Source organism: Anguilla rostrata, chromosome 5, assembly GCF_018555375.3.
Source record: "Anguilla rostrata isolate EN2019 chromosome 5, ASM1855537v3, whole genome shotgun sequence".
Taxonomy (NCBI): Eukaryota; Metazoa; Chordata; class Actinopteri; order Anguilliformes; family Anguillidae; genus Anguilla; species Anguilla rostrata.
In genome coordinates, this window is record NC_057937.1 from 9,918,536 (window position 1) to 9,931,087 (window position 12,552).

A 12,552-nucleotide genomic window follows, 5' to 3' on the forward strand; every position below is an offset into this window, starting at 1 on the left:
TCATGGGAATAAATGCAAATTATCACTCAGGCTTTCAGAAAATATGAACAATATTCGAGAACTAAGCTGAAACCGAAACCCTTTCCATTTTTCTCAGGTAATTTTTTTCCCCATCAGGAACATATTTACTGTTTCATTAGGTTCGGTGTGTCTGCTGGCCCTCCTGACAGATTGCTTATTATGTGAACACGAGTCTTTCCCTGCTGCGTCCTTCAGAGGCATTTCGGAGCAGTGAAAACAGATGTGGTGAAATGGATGGATTAACCCACTTAACAAAGCAACCACACAAAGCAAAAAATACAATCGGGGTTTGGGACGTCGAGAGAAGAGGTGATGTACTGTACAGGGGACGGCGTGTGTCATGGCCATACTTAAATAAATGTGGTGCACGGGGGGAGTTAAGCAAGCGTCGCAAACGGATCAGCACAAAATACAAGACGACAGGACATGTATCAAAATGCATGCAGATGTGTTCTGCTGTGAAAGTGCCGAAATCTACTCCGGACCCCGGGTGAGAGGGAGACGGAAGCTGCACGGGCAGGGCGAACCGTCCCGCTGGCTCTCGGCTGAAGGAGGGGAGAAGAAAGCGTGGTCTTCCTCCCCTTTCTTTTTTGCCGCCACAGCACGCAACGTTCCCCACTGAGACACTTGTTTTTTGAGCACAGAGATTTAAGCCCTCGTTAATAATAGATGTCTACATATTGTTTTGTCAATACCGCTAAGAAAGTCAAGGTCAGGGGAGAGGAGATGCGGTCGGGCCATCGGATAGGAGGAACGAGGTCCGTCCCACGAGGAGAAGAAAGAAAATGGGGGTCGGGGCGGGGGGCGGGGGGTGGGGGGGGGTTAGAAGCAGTCGCTCCGCATTCCTGGGGCCGAGATCATGCGGCGGGAGACCGAAACACGAACTGACAACAGTCAGGGAAGGAGACATCTTGACCCCCCCCCCCCACCTCCACCCCCACCCCCACCCGCCAGAGTGAAGCAGGTGATATTGCTCTGCTCTGCTCCCTCCACAAAGGGCGTCTGGCTTTGGTGCTTCTAAAGGACACGACCCTGTTAGAAAACTCCCAGCCGCCCTGTGTAGAAGATACGGCACTGCTTTCTCTCAGTCACCATAAAGACAGAGAGAGAGAGAGAGAGAGAGAGAGAGAGAGAGAGTATTATCCTCCCTCCATGCTTTCCATCCCTTTCTCTTTCTTCTCTTCGAAACAGGCGCTTCGGTGGACGACGGTGGAAAAAAAAAAACGCTTCCGGTAAAAAAACGGGCAGACCGCAAACGCCAATAAACCATTGTACTCCGCGGGTTAAGTGATGCTTCTGGGTTTCCTTTCACAGTCCGCCTGCATGTGCAGGAGAGCTTTGTTGTGCATGTCACAAAGACCTATAGTGATGGGGAGAGCTGGTGAAACCCTTTGAAGAGAGGGTCGGCTGATCACCTACGGCGCAGTGGAGCGAGGGTTGGCCAGACCTGTTTCCACTCCTGTAGGCGAGCGTGCGCATTACTGCTCTGACGCGCGACCTTCAGGCTGAGTGAAAATCCCGTTAAGCGGGACAGAATTCGGCCAATCAGGAGACCCCGCGCACCTGTAAAATTCACAAATTTTTCAAGAGTGCTTTCACTCTTTTTATGTCCAAAGCCCTTGAATTCGCTCTTTGGAAAGGGTCAGGAAAAAAATGGTTGAGATAACATTTGCATTTAAGAAATTTCTGAATTATATTTCTTTAATGCAAATGACCAATTACACCACATGCCCAGAAATGTCTTAACATTCACTTCGATCTTGAATTACAGGAGACAGACATGGCATAATATATCACTGAGACTGAGTGCAATTTGAGGAAAAAGCCAGTGTACACTTTAATCAAGAGCTTGTCTTAAGGGAGGCGCACAAGGGATTATTCTCTACTAATGTCTTCTCTAATAACAGAAACACTAATTTAAAAACTGAAAAACACGTCTCCTCGCAAGATAATTTGTCTTACGGAGAGAAAAAAACGCTGAAAGAGAATTTTCTCAAATTGTTCTTTGAACAATAACAACTCTTGTATGACACCAGTTCCTTTCAAGATTGCATTTTCCTCCATTCTTATTTCAGTGATTATTTTTTTATGAAGAACTGAAGCAAATCTTTTGAACAGGAAAATATTAAACACTCATTTTACGATGACTTGATTCTAACAATGTGAACACAGTAAGAAATAAAAAAAAAACAAAACAATCTAGTGTAATAGAAGAAACACAAGAGTTTAACATGAGCCTGCTGCAAATGGAGAAGCTACCGAAAAGGTTTGTGCTCAGTGGCGCCCCCACCTGCTCTCCAGTGGCACATTGCTGCCCAGGACCCAGCTGTCCTGCAGCGGGACCGACTCGGGTGTGGTTTGCAGCTCGGCGGGCAGGGCGGCCGGCGGGGCCGGGCTCTGGTTCCTCCGATTGGTCAGCGAGTTGTGGTTGAGGGCGGTGACGGAGGGCTGCTGCTTGTGGGGCGGCGGGACGGGCGGCAGCACCGGCGGGCCCTGGTGATTGGACGGTTGTTCTGCGGGCGGGGACAAAAAAGGAAAGAGATGATTTTTTTAAGGTTAACAGCTCTTTCAGGGTGTGGCGACCTCCCAAAGCTTTTCTTGAGTCAGCTCCAGTGTCACGGGCGGCAATTAACAGCTCCCATTGAGCACTGCAGGCTGGGCTGTGCGTGGGTGTCGCTGCAGAGCAACATCTGGATGAAATTGAGAGAGAATTACGAGCACTTTGACTTTAACAACTCTTTTCCTTGAGCAGCAAAAAAAAAAAAAAAAACCTTACCCCTGTTGAACTGAGAGAGTCTCTGGTGAACGTGAGCACGGAGGTGATTTCTGACACGGCGACCGTGACAAAGAAAGACCCCAAAACAACAACATTTGCTTTTGGCCCCCGGCAAGTTCTCTGAAACGGGCCGGGTTTTCACCTACACAGAGGTTAAGCGTCACGTACACCCAGCGTCTGCAGTGCGGGCGCGCTGCTGCACCAGGAGGCTGCAGTGCGGGCGCGCGGCTGCACCAGGAGGCTGCTGTGGAAGACAGACGGCTGACTCTTTACGGCTGCTTAACTTCATATTTCACATCGGATTAGGGCGCGCGGCTCGTGTAGCCGATGACCCCAACTGCCGAACCGACCGAAGAACCGACTGCTTTTCCAATTTCACACAAAGCAGAGGTAATTACCTCTCGGAGTGACACACAGCTGTTATCATGCCAACATTTACACTTCTTTTTTTTTTTTTACAAAAGAGGAGTGGAACATTCACAACGCATAAATAACTGCTTTACTTCACAGTGCGGTGCACTTAGAAAAAAAAGTCACTGTTGAATTGCCAAGATTAGCTATAGATTGAAATGCTTTAAGGCTGAATCAACAATACAGTTTTGAAATGACTGTACATCTAATTCCGGATCTATAATTTATTAAAATTTAGAGCTAGAATACACTCAGTATGATGCACAACGTAGTTTGTTGAGTCATGTTCCTTCAATACAAAACAATAGGATACAGCAAGCCCTTTCATTTCAAATGTGATGAGACACTTCTCTTCAGCTTCTGTATACCACATATTTGATTATTTTAATATTCAATGCTCTTATCGGCTTTTATCAGTGATATAACATATATAATATGAAATGAGATATTAATCAATATACACCAATATCAGTATACCATTTAATAAAGTAATTCCAAATGGTTCTGTATAACTGATCACGCTACCCTGTAACCAAATCCTGCCTGGCTTGACTTCCAGAAATTGCACCAGAACACGTGTGCGCATGCACGCACACACACACCGGCGGCACGGCACACACAACGCACACACACAGACACACACGCACACGCGCACACACACACACACACACACACAAATGCACACACTCTATGCATTCTCTTCTTTCCCCCCTCTCTCTCTCTCTCTTTTCTCACACACACACACACACACACACACACGTACACAGTGTTCCTACTACGATCAGATTTATGCTTCCCGTGGTTTTTCAATTACATTTTAAGGGCAAATGTATGGATTTTCAAGGATTTATAAAGGCCACTACATTGGGGACTATATTTGGGGGAAACATTACTTATTACAATACATTGTGTCTACAAAGACACACATTTTACTCTCCAGTGACCAATGACTTTTCGTATAAGAATTCACACACAAGCCAGTGAGGCAGCCGTCCAATTAGATACCATTATCCGCACACCGACATATCAAAGCTAAATACCAAGATAGCGAGAGAGCAAGAAAGATGAGCGCATTTTCCTCGTTAGAAAGGTTATTTTAGATTTTTTGGCAATTTATTTTTTTCAAGGACAGTGGGTCGTGTCAGACTTAGAGGACTTTGCAGGACAAAAACATTTTATTGGATTTTCACAGCTTTTTTTAAAAGGCAAATACATGTATATTGAGACTTCATCAAACATTGTTAACGGTAATGTGGATGATATCCAGCATCTGAAATGGATCAAACCTGCAGTCGTCAGTGCGTGCGAGCTGGTACCAGTACACACAGTCCCTCAATTTGAGTGAGAACCGCTCGCAGAGGTGACCGCTGGGCGAGCTAGCACAAAACGTTCTCACCACGTCGCCGCGCCGTAGCGCCAATGTTACGACAGTGACAGAACATTCCAGAAACGCGGCGAGGACGTGTTGTGTTGGCTGGGAGGCTGAAGGGTTCGTACGCAGCGAGAACGCGCCGCCGGGACGTTAGTCCGGGCTGATCTGCGTTTTCGCTCCCGAGGCCCGGGCGCAGTGAGAGGCCGCGCTGTGGGCAGATGTCAGCTGTCCCGGAGGGTGGCGGCGGGCCAATCGGAGCAGGGTCGCTGGCGGGCCAATCGGAGCGGGGTCGCTGGCGGGTGGCGGAGCGCTCTCGCCGGAGAGCCCGGTTGACGGAGAGGACAGGGAATCGGATTCTGCGAGGCTCTCGTGTGCGCTCTCGCTGCCCTCCGCTCGCCTTCAGATGGGGCCCCGAATTAGGAGCGTCGCTACGGTGATCGCCCGTGACAAGGGCTGAGCACGCTCGGCCGAGCACTGCGGCTCCCTTTCTGTGGGGCTTCGTGTGTGTGTGAGTGAGTGTGCGTGAGTGTGTGTGTGTGTGTGAGTGAGTGTGCGTGAGTGTGTGTGTGTGTGTGTGAGAGTGAGAGTGTGTGAGAGTGTGTGTGTGAGTGTGTGTGCGTGTGTGAGTGTATGAGAGTGAGAGTGTGTGAGAGTGTGTGTGCATGTGTGAGTGTGTGTGTGTGTGTGTGTGTGATTCTGTAGCAGTCCTGCATGAAGCATGGATGCCCCATCGTACGTGACAGGCCTATCTGACGGGCAACTGTCATTATTCGCTGGCAACTAAATCGCTCGCCTGCGGTGGTGCATGTGTCGGTCATCTGTTCATTGTGGGGGTCAGGGGTGAGGGGGTGGGGAGTGAGAGATGACTGGGAGGTCGAAGCATGCTTTAAATCGTCGTGGGGCGGGACACGACTGTCAGGGAGTGTAGGAACACCTCGACCCATGTTGGGATAGGTCGGGGCACGGCAGTCAGCACCCTTGACGAGTGCCTTCATATTTGGCCTGGGGGGGTCTCTCTCCCCCTCTTTGGAAAACCCTTCGGGACTGGGACCCCCCACCGGCATCTGATGCTCCAAAGTGGGGAAGCCGCACAGGGAGGGAGGGAGGGGGGGTGGGGGAGCCGGGGGACTTCACTGTGACCTGGTTCTGTGGTGATGAATGCAAATATTTTGTCCTCTTTAAACCTGCGCATTCAATCCAAAACTAAGGGCAGCGACACCACCCTTTCCATCAAAGACGACACTGGAAACCATGCAAGACAAAAAAACAAAAACTGCAGAGCATTTCAGACATACCCAATTTTTTTTTTTTAACACACTCAGACACTGCAGAGAGGAGTAAACCAAACGAAGAGCATGATAGCTAAACAGTGAACTAAAAAAAGCTGGGGTGGCAATTTGAAAATGCCATCACTGCGTTAGCAGAGCTATTCCAAATTAAACACAAAGAGAGCGAGGCTTCCCTTCGAAGGTGCTGCTGGATTTGGTTTGACCTGAATTTCAAAGAGATACACATTACATAGATGCATTGTCTTTTTTTTTTCTGGCTAAATTGCTATGAGTGCAACTATAATCACAGAGGATTTAAAGGCACCGGGCATAATGGTTCTGCTTAAGACCCTGGAAGACCTTTAATTGGAGCCCTGAATTATTTAGTTATTCCACTTATGCTGGATAAAATGTAAACAAAAATGACAGGCGAGGGTATATGATCTCACCTGCACACAGCAAGCTCAGCATTATTGCTGATTGCTCTCCCTCTTCCTCTCTCTCTCCCTCCCTCTGCCTATACACACACACGCACATGCATACACACACACACGCACACACACACACGCACATACACACACACACACACACACATATATAAATAAACTACTTATCTGTGTCTCAAACACACACATGCGCGCGCGCGCACACACACACACACACACACACACACAGTCCCTGTCCTTAATTCCTGATTGGCATGGTTACAGGACACTTTAAACAGGGACCAGATGTAGCAGCTTTAAGGGCCAGAGTCCGTGTTCACCGGCACGGTCTCTGATTTCACTGAAAAGCTCTCTTGCTGCTACAAAATCCCATGATGCCTAGCTGTGGCCTCGCTGCAGGGCCAGGCTGTGGATTCGGTGTTCAGTACCACAGAGGTAAACGGAGATGATGAAAGAAAAAAGAATGATTAAAAAATAAAACAAGAGAGATGTAAGGTTGATGCAATATCTCACTTACACAGAGAAAGATCAGTATTATTGATCGCCTGACCGATATAAAATGAATCAATTCAGCCTATGCAAGCAGACAGCTTGCACACACATGCAAACACGCAGGGCATACACACACAGTAAACAAACAAACACAAAAAAAATCCATATATTTATTTGCTTAGCAGAGGCCCTCGCCCAGAGTGACGTAAACAGCTAACAAACTGTCCACTTAAGCAGCAGCGTATTCCACTGACGCAACAACGTCGCTGCACCACCTGGGAATTGAACCTGCAACCCCTACAGGTTACGATCTCACTCCCCCGACCGTTTTGCAGCACCGCCGCTTCCAAACGCTCCATTCGTCAGCACCTGCAGGCCTCGAATCCCAGGGTAACTCCCAAATGTACGCCCGAAAATGAGAACCCTGCAGGAAGGGCCCAGGTCAGGCATTCTCAGCCGGGCCAAACGGGCTTGTCCTGGGATGGCTTCCCTGCGGTCAGGGGGCCATCGCCCTGCCCGCCTCCCGCGCCGTGGCGCTGACTTACGAGCCCGCAGCTGGAGTAAATACGGCTCCCTTAATTGAAACAAGCCCCGCCGTCCTCACAGGGAGAAGCGCTACGGCGCAGAAAGGCCATTCGTCTCGGGAGAGAGGCCGCCTCGCTCCGGGAATCCCGCGGTCGGGTGAAGACCGGAGAATGGAATTTCGGAAGCTGGCCGCTCGCTTGGCGGAGTTACAGTCGGAGCAGGACCGCCGTCACCCGTCACTTATTTCCCCATTGTCAACCATGTCACAGCTTCCTCCTAGACAGCACGGTTTGCGGCTTCTTTAAGGAGTGCTCTTCGGGCTTGATTGGAACTTTTGCTGATTACTTCCAAGCAGCATAATTGATAGCTCGCTAAGACGGTTTTAAAAAAACATCTGGGAACGACGCCGTGTTTACACTGGAGTAACCCTGTAGGTATGCAGCTCATCTGTTCAGTACACGCGTGTTAGTAAATACGCGCAGCATGCTTGTTTGTGTTAGGTGTTGCACAGATGTACAAGTGAGCCTTTTGTACTGAAGCAATCATTTAGACAAAAACAGCGTGACAACAACGGAGGTACACAACTGGCCTGTCTAAAAATTCCCCTCACAGTCAATCATGCGCTAGAACAATAAAGCCATGTCACAACAATAAAAATCAGCAGGCGCTGATCGAAAGGCCGCTTGTGACGGCCATCTAGTGGAACAATGTCGCTACTACAAGAGCGGCTCACTATGGCGGTTGGGAGTCAAGCGAGGGAGTCGTCTGTTTCACAAACAACTTCTTCCAGACCAGGCCATCAAACATGCTCTGCTTTGTGTGGTGACAAAGCCAACTGGTTCTTGTCCACATAAGAAACCATTAGCTACACCCGACAGTTTCACTCATGGGCACCATATCTGAAGCAGGGCTGCCCAACCTTATCTGAACAGGACCCATGTGACGGGTGCAGGATTTTGTTTTAGTGGAGCACTAATCTAATTCAACTAATTAACTAATCATGGTTTTAAATCAAGACCTTGATAAGTACAATTAGGTGTTGTATTGCTGGTCTAAAACAAAAAACTTGCTCCCACATTGGCTCTTTTCGGATAAGATTGGACACCCCTGTTTAACAGTCATCCTTTCCCTTATCTTTCCCTCACTTTAAGCCATTTGCACTTGATTTGATAAGCGCAGAGCATTCTATTTGTTAAATCCGGGCACGAGAAACATAATTTGTAGACATAGGGCAGGGCACATCCATGGAGTAAGGTGACAGCCTCTAAATTAGGTCAGCCTCATTCTGGACTGGAACAGGAAAGGAAGGATGATTCTTCTTTGGCAGATTTGGCTGTGCAAGCCTGCACTGGATGTGCCTCACATCGATTACAAACCCCCTTCCCCGCAGACACCTGAGCGGAAGAGCGCAACGGGCCGGGTTCAGTACGCACGCTTCGCCTGGGAAGCGCAGCGGCAACGTAGAGCGGCTGGCTGGCGCTCTCACAGAGCGGGGGAGCTTGTTTCCACCCATGCATGGCCCTCATGACCACCCCGCCACCCTCATGACCACCTCGCAACCCGTTTTTCGGGGAAGGGTGGCGCGATCGAAGACGGCGGTCGGGCGCGTCCCAGGCAGTCGGGGAAGCTTGGCTTCGCTTCACCACCTGAGGGGTACTGCTCCTGGAGATTGGCGGTGGTGGCGGGTTTCGCGTCCGAGCCAGTCATCTGACCGCCTGACTCAAACCGATTACTGTCTTAGTTTGAAGAGGCTTACTGTACTTCAGCTCCTCTACTCAGCTCAGGTGTCCATAGTTAATCAACTAACTTGTGGGCATTGATAGATGAGTTTATTTTAAAGTTTTTTTTCCTTAATAAAATAGCATATGCTATGTAAAACACTTTAATGCTGCAACTGCACCTGCTATACAGAAGAAATTTGGCCATCTTCTATATTCTCCACTTCACGTAAACATGGACAGTTTGACAGTGCCTACTGCTTAAATTGGGATTTTTCTCTGAAATGGAAGATGAGATTTCTCTTATTATGAGAGCGGAGTCCAACTGTAAAAAAAAAAAGCCAACACCTACTTCAAAAACAAGAGCAACAGCAGCAGTAATAACCTATCACAGAAACCTGCGGGTCAATACTGAGAATCCAAGCGATAATGATCATGTTCAGCAGCGAGCGACGTCCTCTCCACTTGAGAAAATGGCGGAAGCACGGGTCTGACTGTGGGGAGGCAAATGCACGGCACACTTAGAGTAACTACAGCAGTGTTTCACCGCAAACGCTGCCCACTCACGGCTGCCCTCCCCGTGCCCGATCAAAAAACATGAATAAATAAAATAAACGGAAATAATCCCGCGTATTGCCCAAGTCGGACTTGTATCCTTCTAATTGTGAAAGCGGACTGGAGTGCTCATTCATGCCTTTCTCCGCGTTGCTTAAGTGGAGAAACTCCTACCTTTGACCGAGAGGCTGCCTGCGAATGCCAGGTCTTTGACCGCAGAAGCTACACTGACACTTCAAAACTGCGCTTTTATTTTTTATTTTTTGTGTGTGTAGAGGGGAGAGACGCTGAAAGCGGCGGCTTTTCATTCCGGCTTTGACGGAAGTTGCGGAGAGGGCTGTCTGTGAACAACGCGGCCGATTGCCGCGCGCGTCTCTCGTATCGGAGCGCTTGCTTCATCAGCCGTGGGACGGGGGCGGGAGAGACGCCCGCGGGGAGACGGCCAATCGAAACCCTCCTTCGGCATGCGGAGGAGGCGCGTGCTTCTCGCGGTCCGCCTCGCGGCGGGACGTTACGACCGCGTCGTATCGCGGCGGTGCCGGCAAAAGCAGCTCGCGCAAGAGAGGGGAACCGCGCAGCACGCTAAGAGAACAAGCATAATCCCTAGCCCCTGTATGAACGATATCCATGTCAAATTTAAAGAAGTAGCGCTGGCAGTCAGAGGCTAACAGGTAGGGATGTAACAGTGGATACCCTAAACGGGGGGGGCAGACCTAGCAACAGCAAAGTGCAGAGACTCTGGCCCTGTGTGTGCTGGAGGCCCATCATGCTTTGCAAGGCACTGTGTGTTTATTATAACTCATGAGCTCAGCAAGAGACAGAGATGAGGACGAATGGAACATGAAGGGGAAGGAAAGAGCAGGACGTGCAGAAAGAGAGAAACGGAGGAGAGATATGAAGAGAGATGGACACAGCCGTAAGCAGGGAGGGTTTAGAGTGAAAGAGAGAGAACGGTTTAGATTGTGTATCAGGTTATTAGATCCCCCAGCCCCCCTTCCTCTTGGGCTTTCTGAACTCAGTTCCCATCAGACGGCATCAGATGCACATCTCCTTAAAGACCAAAAACTCATTTCCAGAAAGTGGAAAAAAATACATGAAATCAGATTTTCTAAAACACATGCAGCAGGTCCACCATCCATCAAGTGCGTCATATCCAGGTGCATCTGTCGGTCATCAGAAAAAAACGCGAATGACACCTGAATGAACAACAAACCTGCACATCTAACTGTGCCTAAAACCACACTGATCCAAACACATCTGCCTGTGCTGAAAACAAAACTAATTACAAACACATCTAACTGTGCCTAGCACTGCACAGAGCTTGGGGAAAATTGCATAGTGAAAACACAGCTGGCAGTAAACACCTTATACAATTTACCCAGACCAGGTAAAATATGGATCTGAATTCATTATATTTTTCCAAATGGATCTATATGCCTCAAACACAGCGGCAGTTTGCTATTTATAAAAGATAAATATCACCAGGTTATGACATTTATCAGCTCGGCCTGTCTATGTTTTCCGGGGGACAAAGTGCTTTTTAAATATTGACAAACCCGGGAGCATATCATTATCGAAGATCGATAAAAGCGTAAGTGGGCATGTGATGGCGTGTTCAGTAAAAGAGCACTCACGGTGAAAATAATTATGCACTCTTAAGAGGCCGCACAGTCGTTCAGACAACAGAGAAAAGTGCTGGGAACCGCAAGACAATTTAAGTAATTAAGCGGCTGCAGGCTATTAATGTCAATTTGGCAATCATTCAACACATTCTGGGCTGTTAATAACAGCACGCGAGTTACAATCTTTACTTAATCATTGATTAATCCTTAACTTATCTAATGTGGCTCATTAAAAATGTAAAACAACAAGTATCAATCAGCTCATTTTTACTGTCCGGAGTTTTTTTTTCCCCCCATCCTTTTCGCGCCAAACTATTTGGCAACGGTGAGCAAAAAAAGCTTAAATAATGAAGAGTTGCTGAAAAGGCACATCGAGTTTGGGCACCGTGGGACGCTCTCCAAAATGGGACATGACCCTACAACTTCATTAAACCCATGTTTTTAATTTGTGTTAGAGATCCAATTTAGAACCTCTGGGAAAAGCCGGTAAGTGGTAGGTCTGCGATCATCATAATTGTAATCGTCCTGGGGGCGGCCGGGTGGAGCGTCCGGTTAAAGCGCTTGCTCTCGGTGCAGTCCTGGCTCCCCCAATTTGCAGATTCAAATCCTGACCATGCCGGTACCCAACAGCCCCCCAGGGCTGTGCATAATTGCCGATAACGTCGCCCGGCGGAGTTTCGTTTCTACTCTATTGCACAAAAGTGATTACTCTGCAGTGAAGCTTCGGGCCAACAGGATAGGCCATTTCAAATGATTGTCATAATCCCTCACCTCTATCGAGCACAGAAAATGTGTACCGGGCCCATATTTTTGTAAACCAATTACTGAACAGGTTTCCACTATTCCCAGTGCCGTTTGCGTACGCTCAGTCCTGACACGCTCTGCGTTTTAACACGCTGATGGTTACGGATTTGCCGTTTCGCACATCATGTAAATGCAGTTACAATGCATTGAAACAAGCGAGTACTACAACCAAACAGCTGCATCGCCTATGCATAAAAGCTATGCAATTCCACAGCGTATGTGTTCGGGTTTGCGTTAATCCTATGGCCCTTGTAGATTAGGCATGCGAATGTGTTTAACTCTAATGGCTCCTTAGCCAAGAAGCTTGGCACTAGTCTTTCATTCTGTAACTTTTTTTAAAGAAAGTGAGGTTTAAGGTCAGGCTTAGACAGTGTCTGTTTTTCCTCCCACTTCATTGCTATTCAGCACATGCCTCATTTAAAGCGGACATTTACTTTGAAGTGCTTTTTTTAACACCACAAGTTTTTTCTTTATCCCACCTCCCCCCACCCCCCACCTGCACCTGCAACAGTTCTTCACAAATTTCCAAACTGCAGACTTAA

At 48.2% G+C, this 12,552-nt stretch overlaps 1 protein-coding gene and 1 non-coding gene across 23 annotated transcripts in view; both read right to left on the reverse strand.

The window, feature by feature from the left end:
- The window catches only part of tenm3 (teneurin transmembrane protein 3), a 484,477-nt gene that overhangs the window by 96,343 nt on the left and 375,582 nt on the right, over nt 1-12,552 (reverse strand). For all 22 annotated transcript variants that reach the window (XM_064335073.1, XM_064335078.1, XM_064335072.1 and 19 more), the window contains one exon: nt 2,312-2,534. In XM_064335073.1, coding sequence (XP_064191143.1) covers nt 2,312-2,534 — 223 coding nt within the window. The remainder of the gene's footprint in view (nt 1-2,311; nt 2,535-12,552) is intronic.
- Nucleotides 6,519-6,639, reverse strand: LOC135256211 (small nucleolar RNA SNORA5). Its single transcript, XR_010330416.1, has one exon. It is a non-coding gene; the product is annotated as a small nucleolar RNA SNORA5 (small nucleolar RNA).